The sequence below is a fragment of the Passer montanus genome, unplaced genomic scaffold (assembly GCF_014805655.1).
Source record: "Passer montanus isolate IOZ18808 unplaced genomic scaffold, ASM1480565v1 scaffold16, whole genome shotgun sequence".
In the NCBI taxonomy this organism is placed as follows: domain Eukaryota; kingdom Metazoa; phylum Chordata; class Aves; order Passeriformes; family Passeridae; genus Passer; species Passer montanus.
In genome coordinates this window covers 4,176,404-4,196,086 of record NW_024363160.1, presented here as the reverse complement: position 1 = coordinate 4,196,086, position 19,683 = coordinate 4,176,404, and the positions used below count along the sequence as shown (strand labels likewise).

Genomic DNA, 19,683 nt, shown 5'->3' with positions numbered 1-19,683 from the left:
TGTGTACATGCATGTGCACGAGTGCATGTGTGTGTGTGTGAGTGAGTGTGTATGAGTGTGTGTTTGTGCGTGTGAGTGACTCGGTGTGTGTGTGTTTGTGTGTGTGATTCACCCGTGTGTGAGAGGGGAATCCCCTGCCTGGGGAGTGCCCTTAGCGTGGGTTGTGTGTGCGCGTGTGTGCACATCCCCTGCCTGGGGGGTCAGTGTGGGCTGCGTGTGTACATGCATGTGCACGAGTGTGTGCGAGTGTGTGTGTCTGTGTGTGTGAGACTCTCTGTGTGTGTGTGTGTGAGTGTGCGCACCCCGCCCGTGGCACTGGTGTCTGTGCGTGGCTGCTGTCCCTGGGCGCGGATCCCCTGCCCGGGCAGGCTGCGGGGGGACGTGTCCCCTTTGTCTGCGGCGCGGGGGGCGCGCAGCGCGCGCGGGGCGGTGCGCGGGGTGCGCGCGGGGCGTCCCCCCGTCCTCCGCCCGACACCCCAGCCGCTCCCCGCGCGGCTGCTCCGGCGGGTTTTCATCTCCGCGGGTAGGAGGGAGATGCCTTTGCCGTGGTTTTTCCACCCCCAGCCCTCTCCGTGCCGGGAGAGGCGGTGATGTGGAGCCGGGAATGTAGAGGAAAACCCTCCCCGGGAAGGAGCGACCAAAACAAATCCCTCGCCGTGGCTTTGGCGGCCGCGCAGTGCCCGGGGAAGCCCGAGCAGCCCCTGCCAGCGCTGGGGAATCCCTCCTGCAGCCCCCGGCGGCGCCCCGGGCGCCCGCGGAGCAAGGTAAGCGGGAGGGCATCCCTCTTCCGCCGAGGGCTGCCTTTTGCTTTTATTTGTATTTATTTGAGAGCCCGAGTCATCCCCAGCTCCCGCCCCGATGGGACTGTCAGGGGAGGCGAGAGCTGCCGGCGGGCGCCCGGGCGGGCCGGGAGCGCGGCGCTGCCGCGGGGAGCCCCGGGGTGCCCCGGGCGCGGGGAGCGCCCCCGGGGAGGGGGCACGATCGGCGGGGCGGGACGGACGCGGGGGGCTCTCCCCGGCCGCCTGGGTCGGTCTGAGGCTGCATAACAGAACCCTCACCCTGGAGCGCTTTGGAAACCGTGGCTTGTGTTTTTGTTCCTTCAGAGCTGCTAAAGGGAGGGAGGGAATGACATTTCGTAGTATTCTGCCTCCTGCCGTGGGTGAGCTCTACCGATAAAGGCTCGTCATTTGTTTCCGATGCTCTAACAGTGCTTGTGGAAACCTGATGATACAAAACCTCAGCCTTCTCGGTAGCTGTCGTTGGAATTATCCCATCCACCCGGGGACTGAAAAATCTCCTCTACAGAAGAAAATACATTGTGGTAGTCTAAAACACACTGTCATATATGCTTTCTGTAGGTAGGTAGCATGCTGGCCCCTGCATTTAAGAACCTAAATGTCTTTATGAATAGGCATGTTCATTGGCTACATGGCTTTTACAAACCATTCAGTGTGTTTCTTCTATCAGAATTTCACTGCCTGGGTGAAGGTAGACCTTTGTTTATACCCTATGTATGTACTGTCCATATTTATAGTAGGGTTTGGACTTCATTCAATTCAAGTTACATAATGATTAAGATACAATAGGCAGTTATTATATATGCAGTTTCTTGGACATTTTAATCCGGTGCAGAAAAGACTGGCTGTAGCAACACTGCCAAAATTGTTACTTTTTCAATGTTTGTGTAAAAAAGGAAGTGTCCATAGCATCAGGTGGAGACAACGTTCCTTAGCAATTACATAGTCATCAAGACCTTGCTATTAAAAGGACACCTAAGCAAAGGATTTCAGTGACCCTGTCCTGGAGCTCTGAGGAGGTGCCAGGATTGGTTTAGAGGAGGAAGAATAGCAGCGAGACTGGGCAGGATTGGGAGGGAGAAAAGCCTGATAACATTTTGCGTTAAAACCACCTAGAGTTCAAGTTTGCTCAGCTGGCGAGTCTGTCCAACTCAGAGCAGAGCTAGCACCAAGCCTTAGAGGCTGGGCAAGGGCTGCAAAACTGAACATTCTGCCAAGCCTGGGACACGATCCTCCAGGGAGTTTTAGTAGAAACTTTCAGGGGAGCAGGGTCAGTGAGTACATGCCACTTATGGGATTTGTTTGTTCTCTGATCACCAAGATGTGCTAGCAAAACTCTGGAGTCTTTCCCAGAGAGATAAGATGCAGTACAGAAAAAAATAGTTTGTTTCTGGTTCTTAGCACCTCTGTCTATTCCGTTCAAACAGCTGATAAATCTGATACAACTGATAAACTCTCACTTCGTTCAGCATTAGTGGAACTTGCAGCTGGCTTGTAATTTTTTTTTTTTATTTTCCAATGAGTGTTTCTGCAGGCTGCTCTAACCACAGCATTTGAATTTCTCTTGCCTCCCTTCTCGGCTGGATGCTGTCGGTGGGGCTCAGCAGGTTGCCCTCACTCAGACGTACGCAGACAGTAAAACATCTTCAGCTCAAGATGAGGGAGAGGTGCTGTTCAGAGCAGCACGCTTCAGCCTGAGCATCTCCATTTGCTTCAGCATTTTGAAATGTCCCATTGCCTTAACAATGCCATATCACATAAATCTATTAATACTCAGCCTTTTTTTTTCTAAGTGAAAGTTAATTGGCAGATTCTGGCTTGCCATTCAAAGCAAGGCAAGAGGTCAAGATTTGCAATAGCTTTCTTGCCAACAGTTGGGATTTTGCCAAACAGTTTGCTACTGTCACTTTCAGAAAAAAATCTTGATCTTATGTGACTTCCTTGAGTTTCATGTGCAGGTAAAATATATTCTATGATGCTACTGTATTTAAAGCTACCTGCTGAAGGATATTTCAGTCAGTGTTTTACTCCGTCTGTCATGATATAAACAGACATTGGGGAAGGTCTGTCTGGTCTCAGCTCAGAGGAGGAATGCAAGCTGAGATATCTGGTGAAGGGGGCAGTGACTGGAAGTATGTCAGTGCACTGGGATTCCACTGCAGACCCTCCTGAAGGTGTCTGCTCTACCAGAGTGCAGACCTGCTGCTCCCCACAGGAAGAGATGGGAGCCAGAAGGGGAAGAGATTAAAGTTGTACTCCACTTCACTTCAGCTTTACCTCAGTAGACATACATGCAGCCTAAAAATGAATTTTTGGATGTTTTCAGGGGTCAATTCTATTAATTCATCATGTTATTGCATAATGTCTTCTGACCCAGCAATGCTCACAGCTCTTGGAATTAAGCAATGATTGCCTCTGAAGGGACTATACATGTTTGTCTAATATTGCTACAGTAAGTTTTTATCGTCTTTAGGAATAAGGGTTTTTTACCTAAGAGGTGTCTGAACATTATAAACATAAATATAAAATAAACATTGATATTAAACAATATTATGAAATAAACATTATAATGAATGCATGATAGAAAACAGGCTGTAGTTTACTTTCTTGTGTTTTGCTGTTTCTAGTCATAGGATATGAGCATCCCAAGAGAAAATATTTTTGATTTCCCATCTGTTGTGGGCATCTTTTTGTTGTGGTTATTGCTGGAGTAGTGGAACTGAGTATTTGATTCCTTGGATTTTATAATAGATCTTTGAAATATGTTGTTTTAACTCACATTGTAGTAGGGAGAAATGTGTGTTTACTTTGTAACAAGAATATTAACTTGAAACCAAAATAAATTTTCCAATATTAAATTGCAGAGATTTTTTTAAGATATGCAACAGTGTTCTATGGGCTAATGTGCAAAGAAATTGCTTAGGACATTACAGAGTAGATGTAATCCTATTGTAAATGTAGATTTTTGTGCAATCCGATAGCTTCATATGTTTTTTACTCTATAATTCTCTGGCTATATGGAAAATATATGGAAAGAATTTAATTATTTTGAATTTTTTCTTCACTATTATGCTAAAAGAGGTATCATATTGCATGCTATAATATATACTTTGCTCAGTCACGCTCAAATAAAGTCTAAGTAAAATGCACATATATGGCTAAATTTAAAAAAAAATGAACAGAGTAGCTTAAAAACTCAAGTGTTTATTGAACAGAACTTGTAGGTTTCTTATCTTGGTTACTATACAAAGTCAGTCCTGGTATAGCTTCTCAGACCACTACATACCATAAAAGCCTTAGGAGAGTATGCATCAGTCAAGATATTTAAAATCTATTAGGCTTAAACCTGCCTGTATTCTTCATAAAAATCTGTAAGGACAGCAAAGGCTATTTTGCCTTTTCTCCATCCCAGTGCTTGCTACAGCATGTGCAAAAATTTCAGCACAAGTTACACATTGGCATCTTCCTAAGTTTTCACTTGTTTGCCATGCAATACATTCCTTCTTCCAAGTCTGGATGGAGGAATGGAGTTTCTTAATGAATGAACTTCTTAAAGTATGAGTGTTTTAAATGACTTTTTTTTTTTTCACAAGCATGAAAGTATGATGATGTTAACTGCACATTCAGAAAATAATGGATATTATTTTGAAGGCACTTCTTCCTGGATTATGGTATGAACAATAGGGAAACAGCAAAAGAAAAGTCTCAGGCCACTAAAATCAGTGGGGTTTTGAATTTATTTGTTTCTAATGCAAGAAATATATATTTAGCCATAATGATAGATCAGCTGTGACTTAGGTGTCTGGATTCTGTACATCCCTATTCCTTCTCTGGATGACTATAAAGAGTAGTCAGTAGCATCACTGCTGGCACCAGCAAGAGAGTCAGAACAACAATCTATTAGCTAATAAATAATATATGTAATGCTGGCATAATGCAGCTCTGAGCATTTAGGAGTAGGCTGCGATGAACAGCAGCTGAACTCTTGACAAGGAGCAATGGCAAGTGACCAATTTACCCCTCACAGTACCATGAGAGGGGAGCACAGGGCACTGTAAAATTGTGTGAGGGCATTTACAGCCCGAGCCAAGGCAGAGGGGCTGAACAGCTCTCTTACCACAGCACTGGCACGTGATGCATAAGCCCCTAGGTTTTTGTTACCCCTAGAAAAGTGTTTCTTACTAGGAAATCACTTTGCTATTGCGAGGTGGTGTTCTTGCTGCCATCATATCCAGGTACTAGCTTGTTAGGAAATAATGTCAGCCCTTCAGGTAAAACCACATTACCAGGAAATGAATGCAAAGCTGTGCTGATAATTAACTGAACAAAGCTCTCAAACGTAATCTTCTTTGATGACACTGGAGATGAGCTTCTCCCCCTGACTGCCTAACAAGTTAAGAAATAGAAATCAGTTATGGCAGTACAGTCCAGATACAGAATAAATTTGCCTCAGAGCATTAATAGGGCAGTTCATAAAGTAATATTTCATGGTACCTCATCAATAGTTAACTTTTAGAAAATTAGCTGTATTTTCAATATGTATAGAGATAAAAATTGCAATCAAATGCAAGAACTCAAAATGAAGCCATGTTTCTTTTTACAGAGTTTCAGTTGTGTCATTTGCCCTCTTAAGGTATGGGGATTTAGTTACCTACAAGGTTGTTGACCTCGTCTCAGGTGGATGTACTCTCAATGGCAGAATAATCCTGCTATAATTTACAGCCATTCATTCAGTGTAAATTTGCATATACGAGAGACATTCTGAGACAGTTTGAGCAGAAAGTGCTGGCAAGCTGCAGAAGCTAGAAGAATCCCACTAATGTATTTAAGCAGACTGAAAACAGTGAATAGGCTTAATTAGCCTTGAAATCACACAACTGTGAATGACAGTATTGAACGTGCTTTTCCAGTGGTTGGTGAGATTAACAGCACAGAGTCTCTCTACCTTGACAGGAGTGCTGTCTGGAAGGTCTTGCCTTCTGGAATATTTCCTTTTGTGCTTTCTTCTTTCTTATTATTGCTGACATAGAGCAAACCTCTTAACTGGGTAAGTTTTATACTACTTGAATTTTTTCTCAGGACTAGCCTGGCTACTGATAGTCACTTTGGTCCTTATTTAGGCATGTCATTAAAGTGGCATTAGCAGTGCTTCTGCTCCTTTTGAACTGAAGAAGGGATGAGAGTGTTTAGCCACTTCAACATGTTTGTAGATAACCCAGGTAGAAGCAAAAAATATCTCACTTTTCCTCAGTTTGGGTACTGATGGAGAAAAATTGAGCTTTTAGGCCTTTCATTGATTAACATGATGCAAATAAATGTTTCACTTCTTGCAATCCAAGATTACCACCCACCAAAGGACTGGTCACACCCTTCAGTTATAGATTAATTCATGTCTGTTGTCTTTCAAGCACAGGCTGCCTCATTCTTTTCAGTAGGAATGGGGATGGTCTCCATCACTGCAGCTGTCCTGGGAATTACTGATAGCAGCAGGAGCCTGGAAGAGATAAACCACAGGTTTGAATCACCAGGGATGAACCTGGTCCTTCAGTGAATGTTTAATGACCAAGCAATGACATCAAGGTGGAACAAAGGCCACCACCTTATGGTGGATTTGGAAAAAGCAGAAACTTGTTCAATTCTTTTGAAGGACTATTTTACATACCTCTTGTAAGAGGAGGTCTCCAGACTTAGAATATCATGTGGGTGGGTTGTGTCCCTTTTGATCCTGCTTACGCATTGGGCCTGGATGGGAGTTAAGAGCATCTTCTTCCTGACTGTGAAGTATCGTGTTGATCCTGTCTTAGAGGTTCCCACACCCTTCTTTGAACTTGGGACTTGTGTGTTTAATATTAGAAACCCTGAACTAATGGCTCTGATGAAGCACATTTTTTAAGAGGATGCTGTGGCTTTTAAAAATACATTTTGGCTTGATAGAAGTAAATAAATTAATTTATAGTGGCAGTTTTATAAAAGTGTTCCTTTTAGCCTGTCTTGATTTCAGAATTATAGTAACAGTAGCTAGGGTTGTGCATGATAGTGAGTCCTCACCTTTTTTCTATTGTCAGGTCAATTTGAGGGTCAAAAAATATTGATACTCTTGGTATCAGGTAGGACTAAAAGTCAGTGTAGATCCTTCTCTACAGTGTTAAACTGGAGTTCCTAAGAACAGCTTCTCCTTACTGACCCACAGATCAACTGTATCTTTGTGCATTATGTGGAACCAAAGCTGATAAGGTCTTAGATAAGGTCAGGAAGCAAAGTTTTATGTTGTCTGGGTGACTGCTTTTCTCAGATAGGCAAAATAAGACTTTGGGTTGCCCTAGCCTTGCACAGCAGTTTGTAGTAGTAGTTTGGGATGTTTTTCCAAGGCATCCTATAGTTGAAGACATCAAAATGTTGAAGGGTTGGATTCTTCAGATCAAGATTAGATGGAAATTTGTCTTAATTTTTAATGATAAAAGCCTTCTGTAAAGACTTGCTGATGCTGTGACCTCGGGGATATTTTCAGCTATGTATGTACAAAGGCACTTTGTACAAAATTTGTCAAAAATTGAGTCTCCCAAAAACCAAGGCCTTGACTCATTCCTTTGTTCTGCCTTCAGTGCTTCTGTAAAGCACCAACAATAAGAGTTTGAGAGAGGCTCCTGATTGATTGAGATAAATGTCTCTTGAGTAAATCTGCAACTCTCAAACTGTATTCTTTGGCCAAGTTTCTTCCTGTCTGTGGTCCAGGTAGGTTTAGGCCTACCCTGATTGAATCAGGGAACAGTCCTGTTAGAAATGGTTGAAAAGGAAATTTTGACAGAAGCAGCAATTGAACGTAAATGTTTTAATTTCCAAAGTCACTTAGGAATACAACTGTGCTTTCCTTAATTGTAGATTTGGGATGGTGGCATTGCATGTTTTTTCTTTGTTAGAAAACTCAACAGTATACCAGGATTCTGACCAAAATACAGCATCCAAAATTTTGGGTGTAATTTCGTTCAAAGAGGGATAAAATCTGACTCTTCTATATGATGTGCCTCATTGCTTCAGACATCATTCTCTATGTATATAGGAGAATATTATATGCTGTGTAATAGTTCCCTGCCTAGAAACCTAGAATCATCATTCATTACTACACTGTGCAGGCTTTTCTTCAGAAGAACAAAAAGACATCTGTGAAGTTCTTCACTGCTTTCAGCTACTTGGCAGCACTATTATTGGCAGGGAGCAGTGGAAGATTGAAGGGTTAGAGAAGCTAACATATTTAGAATAACCCCAAAACGAATTGCTTTAGGACAACTGATTACTTTTGTGCCTCCTGAAAGAACAAATGGTGTGTTGACAATCTCCTCCATCATCTTAATGCACTGCAATGCAATTAGAAGAGAAAATCAAGTAGTGGACGGATAAATTGCAACTCAAAGCTCTAATTTATTAATATTAATGTATTTGCTATTATTAGTGTATCCTGCACATGTAACATCTGTAGACTCTCAAAGAATTCTATGGAAGCACCAATCAAACCTGTGGATCCAGAGTGCTAGTTGGGATATAAATATGTAGTCTGATTTAGACCTGACATGAGGACCTTACATAATCACATTTCTTTAATATCAGGTTGTTTGACATTAAAGAAAATGATCTGCCATTTGGCCTTGTACTTCTCTGTGACAGCTCATCTCCTCAGAAGCTTCCAGGGAAGGCTAAATAAGCAGTGAAAGACAGTATCTTTGGCAAAAGCAGTAACAGCCCTTAGCAACCAATTGTAAACATGAACAGTAAAGTGCAGACATGACCAACAACTGCATCCTAAATGAGAAATGTTTCAACCTGCAATGGAAATTGAAAGATTTTTGTAAACTGAGCAGGAATGCATCAGAATTGTTTGTAAGGATCATATAGCCACACTTGTCACAAGCACCAACAGCAGAGCTGCTAGTAAGGAAAGAGAGAATTGGAGCTGATCTGTAATAACGTTTGGTGGGGATCTTGATTCAGCACTGGATGGGCTACAAAGCCATGTTCAGTGCTGTCTTGAGACCCAGTGCAGGCTGAGGGGATGCTACAGTCCCAGTGCCCAGATACAGACTTGTGAAGAGGTACTACTCAAAAAGACCACTTGGGCCCTAAATTCCATGAGACTTGAGGTAAAATTACCCTGAATGCACTCAAGAGCATTTAGCTTTTTGTAAAGCAGTCTGCATCCCCTGGAGTGTGTCTAGAGCCCACCCACGTGGCTTTACCTTGCATAAGAGCTTCAGTAAATGATTACAAGTGCTGTTGGGGTAGTTAGAAAACTCAGATAAGCCAAAACTGCCAGGCTTGTGTGACTGCAAGACTTTAAAAACATTTTATCATTTATGCTTTCCCTCTTTTTCTCTCTTCTGTCACCTTACCTATTTCTGTCTGGGTTTTCTTATCCAAGGCTCCTAGGGAATATGTAGAGTCTCAGAGTCTGCTGCTCCTTGGTGAAGTTCAGCTCATCCATCTAAAAGACACCTCTGTGCTCAAGATGGTGAGAACAGAGAGTTAGCAGACAGACTGATTTAGTCAATCTGAAAAATTCATCTATAAAAGGCCTCATCTTTTTTTATTTTTTTCCTGCAGAGCTCCAAGACTTTGTGCTGCCGAAGTTTAAATTTTCACATACCAGAAATAAATAACCTGTGAGGTCTATTATGAAATAGAAATAATCATCATTTCAGACCAGTTAGCCATAGCCCCAAGAGTTGATTTTGCGGTATTTGCGCTCAAAGCGAAATCTTACTTTTCATAGGACAACTCATCCGTAGCTGTTAACAGAGCAGTCAAAGCAACAGGTGGGATTTGGTCTTAGTTCATGGAAAGACTCAGCTCTCCAGTAACAGCTCTGCCCATGTCTGTAGTCTGGCAAGAGCCAGCCATTGCTCACAGAGAAGCTGTGCCACAGGGGAGCAGGGGAGAGAGGCTAAGGCTCCATCTTTTCCCCCTCAGACCATGTTGCTTCAAATGGTTTCACCCACTGAAGCCCCTGAGGACTTGTGCCAAGAGCTGTCACCAGCAATTTGGATAATCAAAGCTCCGATACTTCTCTCCTGTGCACACATGCATGTGTTCCTGCATATAGATATGAATCTGAGACATACAAAGGATGCTCAGGAATACTTTGACATGTTTCCTGACACTTCCCGCATTCAGCTTGCCAATCCTTAACTATATGAGATGTGACTTCTCTAAGGGTGGGAAATGGAAATAACGAACAACGCATTTGAGCGGGATGCTTTTATGCAGAGTTTTAGCTATCACCTCAGCCATCTTTTTAAAAACTGAAATTAAGGGAAAATTCTAGTAAAAAGATCCCACAGCACACCATTAAGAAACTGAAGATCTTCATATTTTGAAACAAAGAGCAGACATTTGAGAGCTAAGATGTGGCAGCAGAGAGATTACAGCAAAGCAGACACTGAAAGAAAAGAAGAATCGTACAAACAAATAAGTTAGCAAAAATGTGTTTGCTCAGTAAACATGTATTGGTTTTGCTTTATTTTTTCTTGGCTAACTTGCTGGATCCCAGGTTGTAGGCTTTAAGAGTCAGATGCTGAGGTGAGCACAGGTTTTCTAAGGTTTTTTTTTTAATCACAGAGTACCTCCAGTTCTCCAGCTAGAAGGGATCATAAGGATCTTTGAGTTCAACTCCCTGCTCCTCACAGGATTACCTGAAACTAAAATCTAAACCATATGACTGAAAACATGGAGGTTTTGCTTTATTTTTTCTTGGCTAACTTGCTGGATCCCAGGTTGTAGGCTTTAAGAGTCAGATGCTGAGGTGAGCACAGGTTTTCTAAGGTTTTTTTTTTAATCACAGAGTACCTCCAGTTCTCCAGCTAGAAGGGATCATAAGGATCTTTGAGTTCAACTCCCTGCTCCTCACAGGATTACCTGAAACTAAAATCTAAATCATATGACTGAAAACATGGACCAGATGCTCCTTGAACTCTCAAAAGCTTGGTGTCATGACCCCTTCTCTGGGGACTCTGTTCCAGTGCCCAACCATCCTCTGGGTGAAGAACTTTTTCCTAATGTCCGCTCTGAATTCCCCTGACATTACACCTACAAAATCTAAAGCTAGTTTTCCCAGAAAGTGTTACATACCTGCATTAAATACAGACTGAAGTTCTTAAGCTTTAAGTCAGTTTTAACAGCTAAACTAGTAAATGCAACAATCGTCTCCCCAGATCTTTCTTGATTTTTGGAGCAGTTTTTGCACATGAAGAAATCCAGCACATTGATCTTAGACTCTTCAGACCTGAAAATAAATACTTTGAATGGGATCACCCATTTAATAATTTGCTTAATGTTTAATAACTTCACAATCTCTCCTTTTTAATCCAGAGCTTTCTTGAACTTTAAAAAAAATAATTAAGTATTGGTACATCTAGAACCAGATTCTGTTTTAAAATGTTGAAGACACTTCCAGCAAATTGTGAAAAACTCTTCAATTTGTTTTTAAAGCAAGGAAATTAATTAATAAAATCTTTTATTGAAAACAATTTGACAAATTTTGACAAAAAGACATCTTCTGAGAAAAATGGTAGAAGTTTGTCCCTTAAAAGTCAGAAGAAAGCGAAATCTTCACTTTTCCTGGGGTCCTTACAGTACAAGCCCTTCTTAGGTACCATACATACTTTTTTCCTCACTGTTTTAAATGCAGGACAAGCTCCAGCAGTGAAGTGTGCTTATGTACTGTAACTTCTCCATCTTCTTTGACAAAATTTGTATGACAAAGATTGGGAGAGATGTTTAAGGCATTCAAGAGTGGCTGGGATGTGAATACTTTTGGAAGAGAGGTCTTGTGCATGGAATCCATGGAAGGGGCTGGCGCTGCTCAGCACAGCAACCTCCCTGTGATGGCTGTGAACAAACCACTTACTAGGAGCAGACCTTGAAGCATGGACTCTCCAGCCATCCTTGCAAATGACTTGGGAGAGTCCTAAGCATGCCCTGGCAGGCGCTGTTCCGGCAACGTGACAGCACAGATAACTGGGTTCCTCAGCCTGAGGGTTTAATCTGGCCCTGTAGGCATGCCCATCAAATGGGCTGAAAATGCTAAGGACTCTAAAAAGCAGCTATCTCAATCTGAGCAACCAAAATTGTTGGATACCTCAGGCGTCTATGACCTTCATTTCTATAAAGCAATGGTAATAATGGCCTCCTACTGAAGGGGAGTCTGGGATACCCTGGAAGTGCTTGGGTAGGACAGGGAGAGCTCCCTGAGGGAAATTCAGCACTTTGTGTGTAATGTAGGCCTTGCAGCAGGAAATGCTGAATAACATCAGAGGCCAAATTCTGAATGAGAAAGATGAAAAGAAATGGCAAATAATTACCCGTTCATGTGAAGAAGAAGGGATTGATGTGAGAGCCACACCATTAAAAGCTGCATGTCTGTGGTGCGGGGGAGGGCACTTAACCTTCCTTCTGGCTTTCCCTAGCTTTTCGAGTTGTAGTCTTTGAAGTTTTCATTTTTATTTAATGCAAAGAATTGACTTTGATTTGAAGAGTTTTATGTAATATTACAGGTATTTTGCTACAAAGTATTTTTGTTATTGCACAGGAAGAATGCAGGGTTTATCAAGACTTGCTCTTACGTTGAATTTGTGTTTTTCTCTACCAATTGCTAAGAGTGCTGGTGAGTGCCAGGATGGCTTTGCCTGTCTCCCGAGTGATAGTTACATTTATTACTAGCCCCTGGTGGACAAGGTGCATGGTGGAATTGCACACAGCCTGAAGGTTATGGCAATAAGCCAAGCTGAAATGTATTTTAAGCCTTATTATGAAAAAAAAAAGTCTTCTGAGTTAGTTACAGTAGCTAAAATTCAGAAAGGTAATTTAATGAACTGTAAAGTAACTTCACTTGTATAATTTTGTTTTGATGAAAGATCTGGTGATTTTGTATTAAATTGATAATGTGGATTCAAGTTAGAAATGTTATACAGTAACCTAATGGCGATTTCCTTTTTTGACAACGTAACCCACATAGTTGATAGGGGGAGAGCGCTGGGTGTAACCTTTTTTGGATTTCAGAAAGGCTTTTGGTACTGTCTCTCACAGGATCCTTCTGGGTAAGATGTCCAGGACACAGCTGGATAAACACATCATGGGATAGGTGAGCAGCTGGCTCATGAGTCAGGCACAAAGGGTTGTAGTGAATGGGATGACATCAGACTGACCTGTCACTGGTGGGGTTCTGCAGGGCTCCGTCCTCAGCCCTGTGCTCTTCAACATCTTCATAAATGACTTGGATGCAGGACTGGAAGGGGTACTAAGCAAGTTGGCAGGTGTTAGTGCCCAGGTTCTCCATCTGGGTGGGACAACTCTGGATCGATGTGCAGTGTGGGGAATGAGAGGCTGGAAAGCAGTGCCAGAGAAAGGGACCTGGGGGCCCTGGTCGATGGCAAGTTGACTCTGAGTCAGCAGTGCCCTGGCAGCCAGGAGGGCCAAGCCTGTCCTGGGGGTATCAGGAACAGCATGGCCAGCCAGGCAAGGGAGGGGATTGTCCTGCTCTGCTCTGCACTGGGGCAACCTCACCTTGAGTGCTGGGGGCAGTTTTGGATGCCACAATATAATAATATAAAGCTATAGCAGTGCCCAAAGGAGGACTGTGAAGATGTTAAAGGAAGCCTATGATTCTGAAAGTAGAGGCCATTGATTATGTTTTTGTTAAAGGCACAGTTAAAACCAGGCTTTTTAGCCAAGGTTTGGGGAAAAGCTGCACAGGAATAGATTTTTTAAAAATTATCATTGGAGAACTAAAGAAGGTATGAATAATGAAAGAAGGTGGGAAGGAAAGCATTTGTGAAGGAAACAAAACAAATTAATTTCTTTATTTTTAAGTTATACATTCTCATTCTTCATTATATATTTCAATGACAAGAGCTCTGTAAAAAAGGCAAAAAATCATCCTCAAGGTTCAAGATTCTTCTTGGGAAAATGTGCTTTTTTTATCTTTTCAGAATGCTGCATGATGTGAATGGTAGTTCATCCCTTGGTACATGTATATATACATATATATATATACACATGTATATAGCACACTCTCAACACTAAACTTAATAGTGTTTCACTGCTGACTTCAGTGTGACCACCAGGATTTTTGAAGTTTTTTAGAAAAGCCACATTTCCTCAAGTAGGAAAATGAAACCAATAATTATACGGAAAAATCAAAAAATGTTTTATCAGCTTTGGACCAGTCATGGTGACACTAGAGTATTTGCATTGTTTGAAAAATATGTCTGGTAACTACACTGCAGAAGAGTTAAAACAATACACGGTCTTGTTAATCTTTTGTTTCTGCAATCAGAAAAATAAATAAGGATATAGTTAACTTAAGATTAAACAGATGAGATGCTTGATCTCTATTGTGTTTTTACTTGATGTTGCTAATAACAGGGTGCACATTTTCATTTTAAAAACAGAAAAATAAATCCCTGAGATACAATAGTGAATAAACTAGTGAACCTCTCTAGGAAATGTATGAAGACTTAACTGATTTCATGAAGGTTAACAGAACCTCTTTATGAATTTCTTAAATTCTTTTGTTTTCTTAAGTTTAAAGGAGAAATATCATAGTGCATTAAAACCGAAAAGGATTTTTTAAAAAATACAGTTTGCAAATATTTCTTCTGTATAGAAATATCCTCTCGTAACTGTTTACTCTTTGTGTAGCTGTCTGTATGCCAGAAGACTGATAAGTGCATCACAAATCACTAGGAAATGCTTAAATGAGGAGATCTTGCAAGGATTGGAGTCCCCCACTTCTCAGAAGTCTCACCATCATCCCCTTGCATATAAGGCAATGAGGAGGAGGGTAAAACCAGAGAAAAAAAATCAGTCTAAGGTCAAGAGAAAAAAAAAAAAAAAACAAACACAAAAGAAAGGGATGTATATTATGCAAACCTACTGATGCTGGGGGTTTGATTTTGGTAGGATATTTATCTTTGAAAGTGAAGTTATCAGATAATCATTTTTGTGAATGACAGTAAATGTTACAGGCTTAAGCCCTTATGTAATTAGGCACAGAAGTGCTCTGGGTTGCGCTGGGAGATGAGGAGGGATCTTCACAATGCAGTGCTGGAGGCAGTATGGGAAGATGCAGAATATTTGGACCCTTACAGTTTTGAAGTTCAGCTTGACTGTGAAATTGGTAACTGAAATGATGGTGTTCTGGGCTGTTGCCATAATTTAGCTTATGCACCAAACAAAACAAAAAGAAAAACCTTTAAATCTTAGATCTTAAATCTTTAGATGTAAGAATTTCTCTCATAAGTAATTTTGCTCTTTTCTGATGTTTTTGGACATGATAGTCACACCTGGACTGTAGTTGCCTGAGTCTTATTTTATCTATTGGCGGAGGAACTTTTAAAGTTTGGCTATAATGAAACGTAGCCATTTTGATTTTATACCAGCAACAGAGTCAATACTGTCATGGGCATGTCAGATGACACACTGGAATTATTCTTTGTTTTTCCTGATACTTCTAGTAAAGGATTATTCTAAGTCCTCACTGCTCTGGATCTGATCTGGTCTATGTGACCTTCTAATTTTCTTTCAAATTTCTGCCTTTTCTCATGATGAGTTTGTACCCATTTGTTCTTGTGCCAGCTGGTACTTCAGTACAAATAGTTCAAACCCCTCCCAGGTGTTTACTCCTGATGTATTTATAAGTAACAATCCCTCCCAGCACAACTTTCATGCTTTACTCTGCAAAGAGGATCAAATTCTTGTACACTTCAAATTCTTTTATTTGCTGGATTTATTTAACTTCAAGCAAAACAAAACAAGCAAATTAAGAACAAAAAACCAGATTGTTGAATTGTTGATTTGCTGATAACAGGAGGAGGAGATGTCAGCTGTGGGAATTACTGAGGAGGACTTTCCAAGTTTGGAACAGAAGCCTTGTGTAAGCATTCTTTGGGCCATGCTGCCATTGCTAGGTTAATATTGAAGCACTGTGTCTGACAGTTGGCAGCAGTAGAGCTGGTGGGTGGGTTTCCTTCCTGATATTCTACATTTAGTGACAAGCAGCTGCACTTCAGAGTTCACTGGAGCACTGGGCACAGTGAGTGAGGGTGCACTTGTTTTGAAGTGCACTTGTTTTTCAGTAATCACTTGATTACTGAAACTGAGGTCGCTGATTGCTGTCGTGCAGTCGTGTCTGCAGCAATGTAACAGGTGAACAGTGGGGCAGAGAAGAGCCTTGCAGAGGATCCAGAGAACTGTATGCACAGCCCTTGCCTGTAAAACATGTATTACTGGTCAGTTGACCACAAAAGACTTAGGATTCTTTTGGCCCATTTGTAAAGAAATAAGTGCTCTGTTGGTGGTAAAAAATATGACTTCTCAGGATGGCATTTGAATTGTTTGGTAAATAACATTTACCCATGACATAATAAGAGCAAATTAAGATTTGTATTGGGACAAGGAGGGAAGCAGTTTGGTTTGGAGATTTTGATGTGCTGTGATTGTTTTATTCAGTTTCAGTATCTCGCAAATCTGAATTTTTCAATAAAAGGTAGACTAGCCTCTGTCTTTACTTATAGATATCCCTATAATCTTTCCATTGCACGCCTCACCCATTAAAAGATAAGTAATTGGATTAAGCTAACACAGCAACATCAGAAAGTGAGTCTTAAAAAAAAGAAAAAACCCAAGTCCTTTGTGAAAATTGTAACAGTTGATTTTCACAAATGCAGGAATTCCAGTGAGTTTTTCCTTTGCTTAAGCATAATGCTCTTAGCTGTTCCAGCTGTTCCAGTGCTTCTGGATATTACCACAAAGAATATCACTATAAAGAGGGCAAATTAAAATAATTAAATTTTCATCTGTATATGAAAGTATGGAAAAAGAGAGAGAGAGATTGGAGGGTGCATTGTACTGGAAATATTCTAAGTTTTTGTCTTTTCTAGCTTCAGGAATGGAGCTATCTGTCTGAAGAGGATTCTGCCCAAATATTCATAGTCTCCAAGCTCATTTTCCTACAGACTCTGGTGTTACAACTTCGTCTTTTACAGAATGGCTGAGAAAGCTCCACCAGGGATCACCAAAAAGTCTTCAAGGTCCACCCTTTCTCTCCCTCCGGAACCAGTGGAGATCATTAGGAGCAAAGCCTGCTCGCGGAGAGTTAAAATAAATGTTGGTGGACTCAACCATGAAGTGCTATGGAGGACTTTGGACAGACTTCCAAGGACACGATTAGGAAAGCTCAGAGACTGCAATACCCATGAATCTCTGCTAGAAGTATGTGATGACTATAATCTGAATGAAAATGAGTATTTTTTTGATCGACACCCGGGGGCTTTCACTTCCATTTTGAATTTCTACAGGACAGGGAAACTACATATGATGGAAGAAATGTGTGCTCTCTCTTTTGGCCAGGAGCTTGATTACTGGGGGATTGATGAAATATATTTAGAATCTTGCTGCCAGGCAAGATACCATCAAAAGAAAGAGCAAATGAATGAGGAACTGAGGAGAGAGGCAGAGACCTTGCGAGAGAGAGAAGGGGAAGAGTTTGATAATACCTGCTGCCCAGAGAAAAGGAAGAAGCTTTGGGACTTGCTTGAGAAACCCAACTCATCTGTTGCAGCAAAGGTAGGATAAACAATAGGCTTAATACAAAGATAGTAGGAAATGGTTTCATGACCCATGCATCTGACTTGTAGGAATCAACAACATCCACTAAAATATTTAGATAAAAGAAGAATCTAAAAGTCTGCATATCATTAAGTGAAAACACCCAAATCTGTCCTAAATCCCTGAAATCAGCAGAAGGAACCCTGCTGAGTTCATTTGTTTTTAGGCAACTACTGTACTGTACTGTACCTTGCTTTTGCTGTATGTGATGAGAAACATCTGTGTGATTCTTAATGCATTCCATATGAAACACTTCAATGAAAATGCAGACAGAGTACATTATCTACTTGTTTGTTAGAAAAATATTTGTTTATGGCAAACATCCATTTCAGTGTTGCTTGTCCCTGCATGTGTGGTGTGTCAGTGTTTGGTAGGTTGTGTTGGATAAGCTATCAAAAAGTCATCAGCTGGTCTGGCGTGGCTTTATTATGGCATGTTTTCTCTCATACTACATTTTTGCAATCAAGAATTAGAGTGTTTTGTATAAAAATGCTAAAATATTAATGAATATATATATTTATATTCATATTAATATTTCTATTCATGCATATTTATGTGTATACATGTATATAAACAAGTATATATTCTATACATGCATACACACACAAATATATATGTGTAAAGTTTATATGTATTTAGTCAGAAGTGAGAACAAATTCAAATGAATCCTGGGTCCAGTTCTGCTGTCTTCAAACAGGGAGGTTGGCTGAAGTCTCACTGATAACAATGGAAAAGTTTACCCTGGTTGTGGAAATGGGACTGCACACACAGATGTTGGTACTGGTATTTAAAGAAAGATTTTCTTGCATCTTGAGGAACTTGGTTGTTCTCTTTGTGGTGTGAAGCACTAATTAATGTGAGGTAAATTTTGGAATTAGCTCATCTCCAATTTGAATGACTCAGAACAAAAATGTTTGATGTTAAATGTTTGTGTTAAGCTTAACTTGGTTTTATTTTCTTCTGTTGTTGTTTGTTATTGGATGCAATGCTCTTGGACCAAGGTAAGTATTAAAATATGATCCTGCAATGGACAAAAAAATGTGAATTCTGGGGAAGATTTTTCTTGCAATAGTAACTCTTACTATTGAGGTACAATACACTTTTTTCTTTTTTAATTTTGTTTTTCATTGTGAGCTACCTAACTTTTTAAGCAAGGAACTTACTTAAATTAAAAAAATGTTGTGGCAGAATTTAAAGTTTGTAAGCAGAATAAAAGCTTATAGGAGAAAAATGAAAGTATTCAGAATATTTTAGAAAACTACATGAATAAATTTATTCCGAATATTTTAGAAAATGACATGAATAAATTTTATGCTTCCAAGATACATATTCTGGCCCATATGTTCCTCTCCAGGAGACAGAGCAGAGGGGAAGCAGATGGGCCTAAGTTTTGCCAAAAAGGGTTCAGGGAGGCCGTGTTACGCACCGTGATCCCCTGGTGCAAGCTAACATCCCTCAGCCCCTGCCAGCCCTTCTGTGACACAGCTTCTGCACTGCCTGCAGGACTCAGGGACCAGCTTCTCAGTCCTGCACGCCTTGAAACGTCAGCAGTGTGTTCCATAACAGACCTCTCCTCTCCTCCTGGATGCGGGCAGGAGGAAATCCTGTCTGAGCCACGCTGCTGAAACACACTGCACGCGACCCGGGACATCAGCTGGCCATGGACCCTGCCTCAGAGACATCCAGCAGGCAGATTGGGCTGTGAAATGTTTTCTCTTTTATGTACAGGAACGAAGGCAGCTGTCTCTAAGGCTTGAGACATATGCTTAATTAGTGTTTTCCTAAGACTAGGTAGGAGTCAACACAGTAAGATGAAGCAGATGAATAAAACAGAAGTAATATACTGATTTTTACATTCTTTGCCTGTGATTCGCTTTCATTCATTTGCATGTTGAATAAATGCAGAAATATAGGACGGTTAAACTTGCATGAGTGCTTGCCATTCATCAAACTGTTCTTATGACTTACACAGTGCCCCATCGTGCATTTGCTTAAAATAAGTTAGGCTGACCCCAAGCTTTTAAGAAAATCCCCCTTTGGTCATTCCGAGCAGATTTCTCTTCAGATTTTGCAGATGAATGTGGCTGTTTCTTCAATTTCCCCAGATGTCTAAATAATTATTTTTTACCTTTTTATTTCCTTTTCCCCTCATCCCCTAATTTGATTCAATGTTATAGATCTTTTTTTGCTACAGGGAGTTTCACATTGCACTTGCATACATGTTGTAATGATT

The 19,683-nt window shown here is 40.9% G+C and overlaps 1 protein-coding gene across 1 annotated transcript in view; it reads left to right on the top strand.

Moving 5' to 3' along the window:
* The first annotated feature begins 492 nt into the window (after positions 1-492).
* KCNB2 (potassium voltage-gated channel subfamily B member 2) overlaps positions 493-19,683 on the top strand; it is a 183,352-nt gene continuing 164,161 nt past the window's right edge. Inside the window, exons 1-2 of the mRNA XM_039703107.1 lie at positions 493-764; positions 16,724-17,408. Of these exons, the coding sequence (XP_039559041.1) occupies positions 16,830-17,408 (579 nt within the window). The 5' untranslated portion in view covers positions 493-764; positions 16,724-16,829. The remainder of the gene's footprint in view (positions 765-16,723; positions 17,409-19,683) is intronic.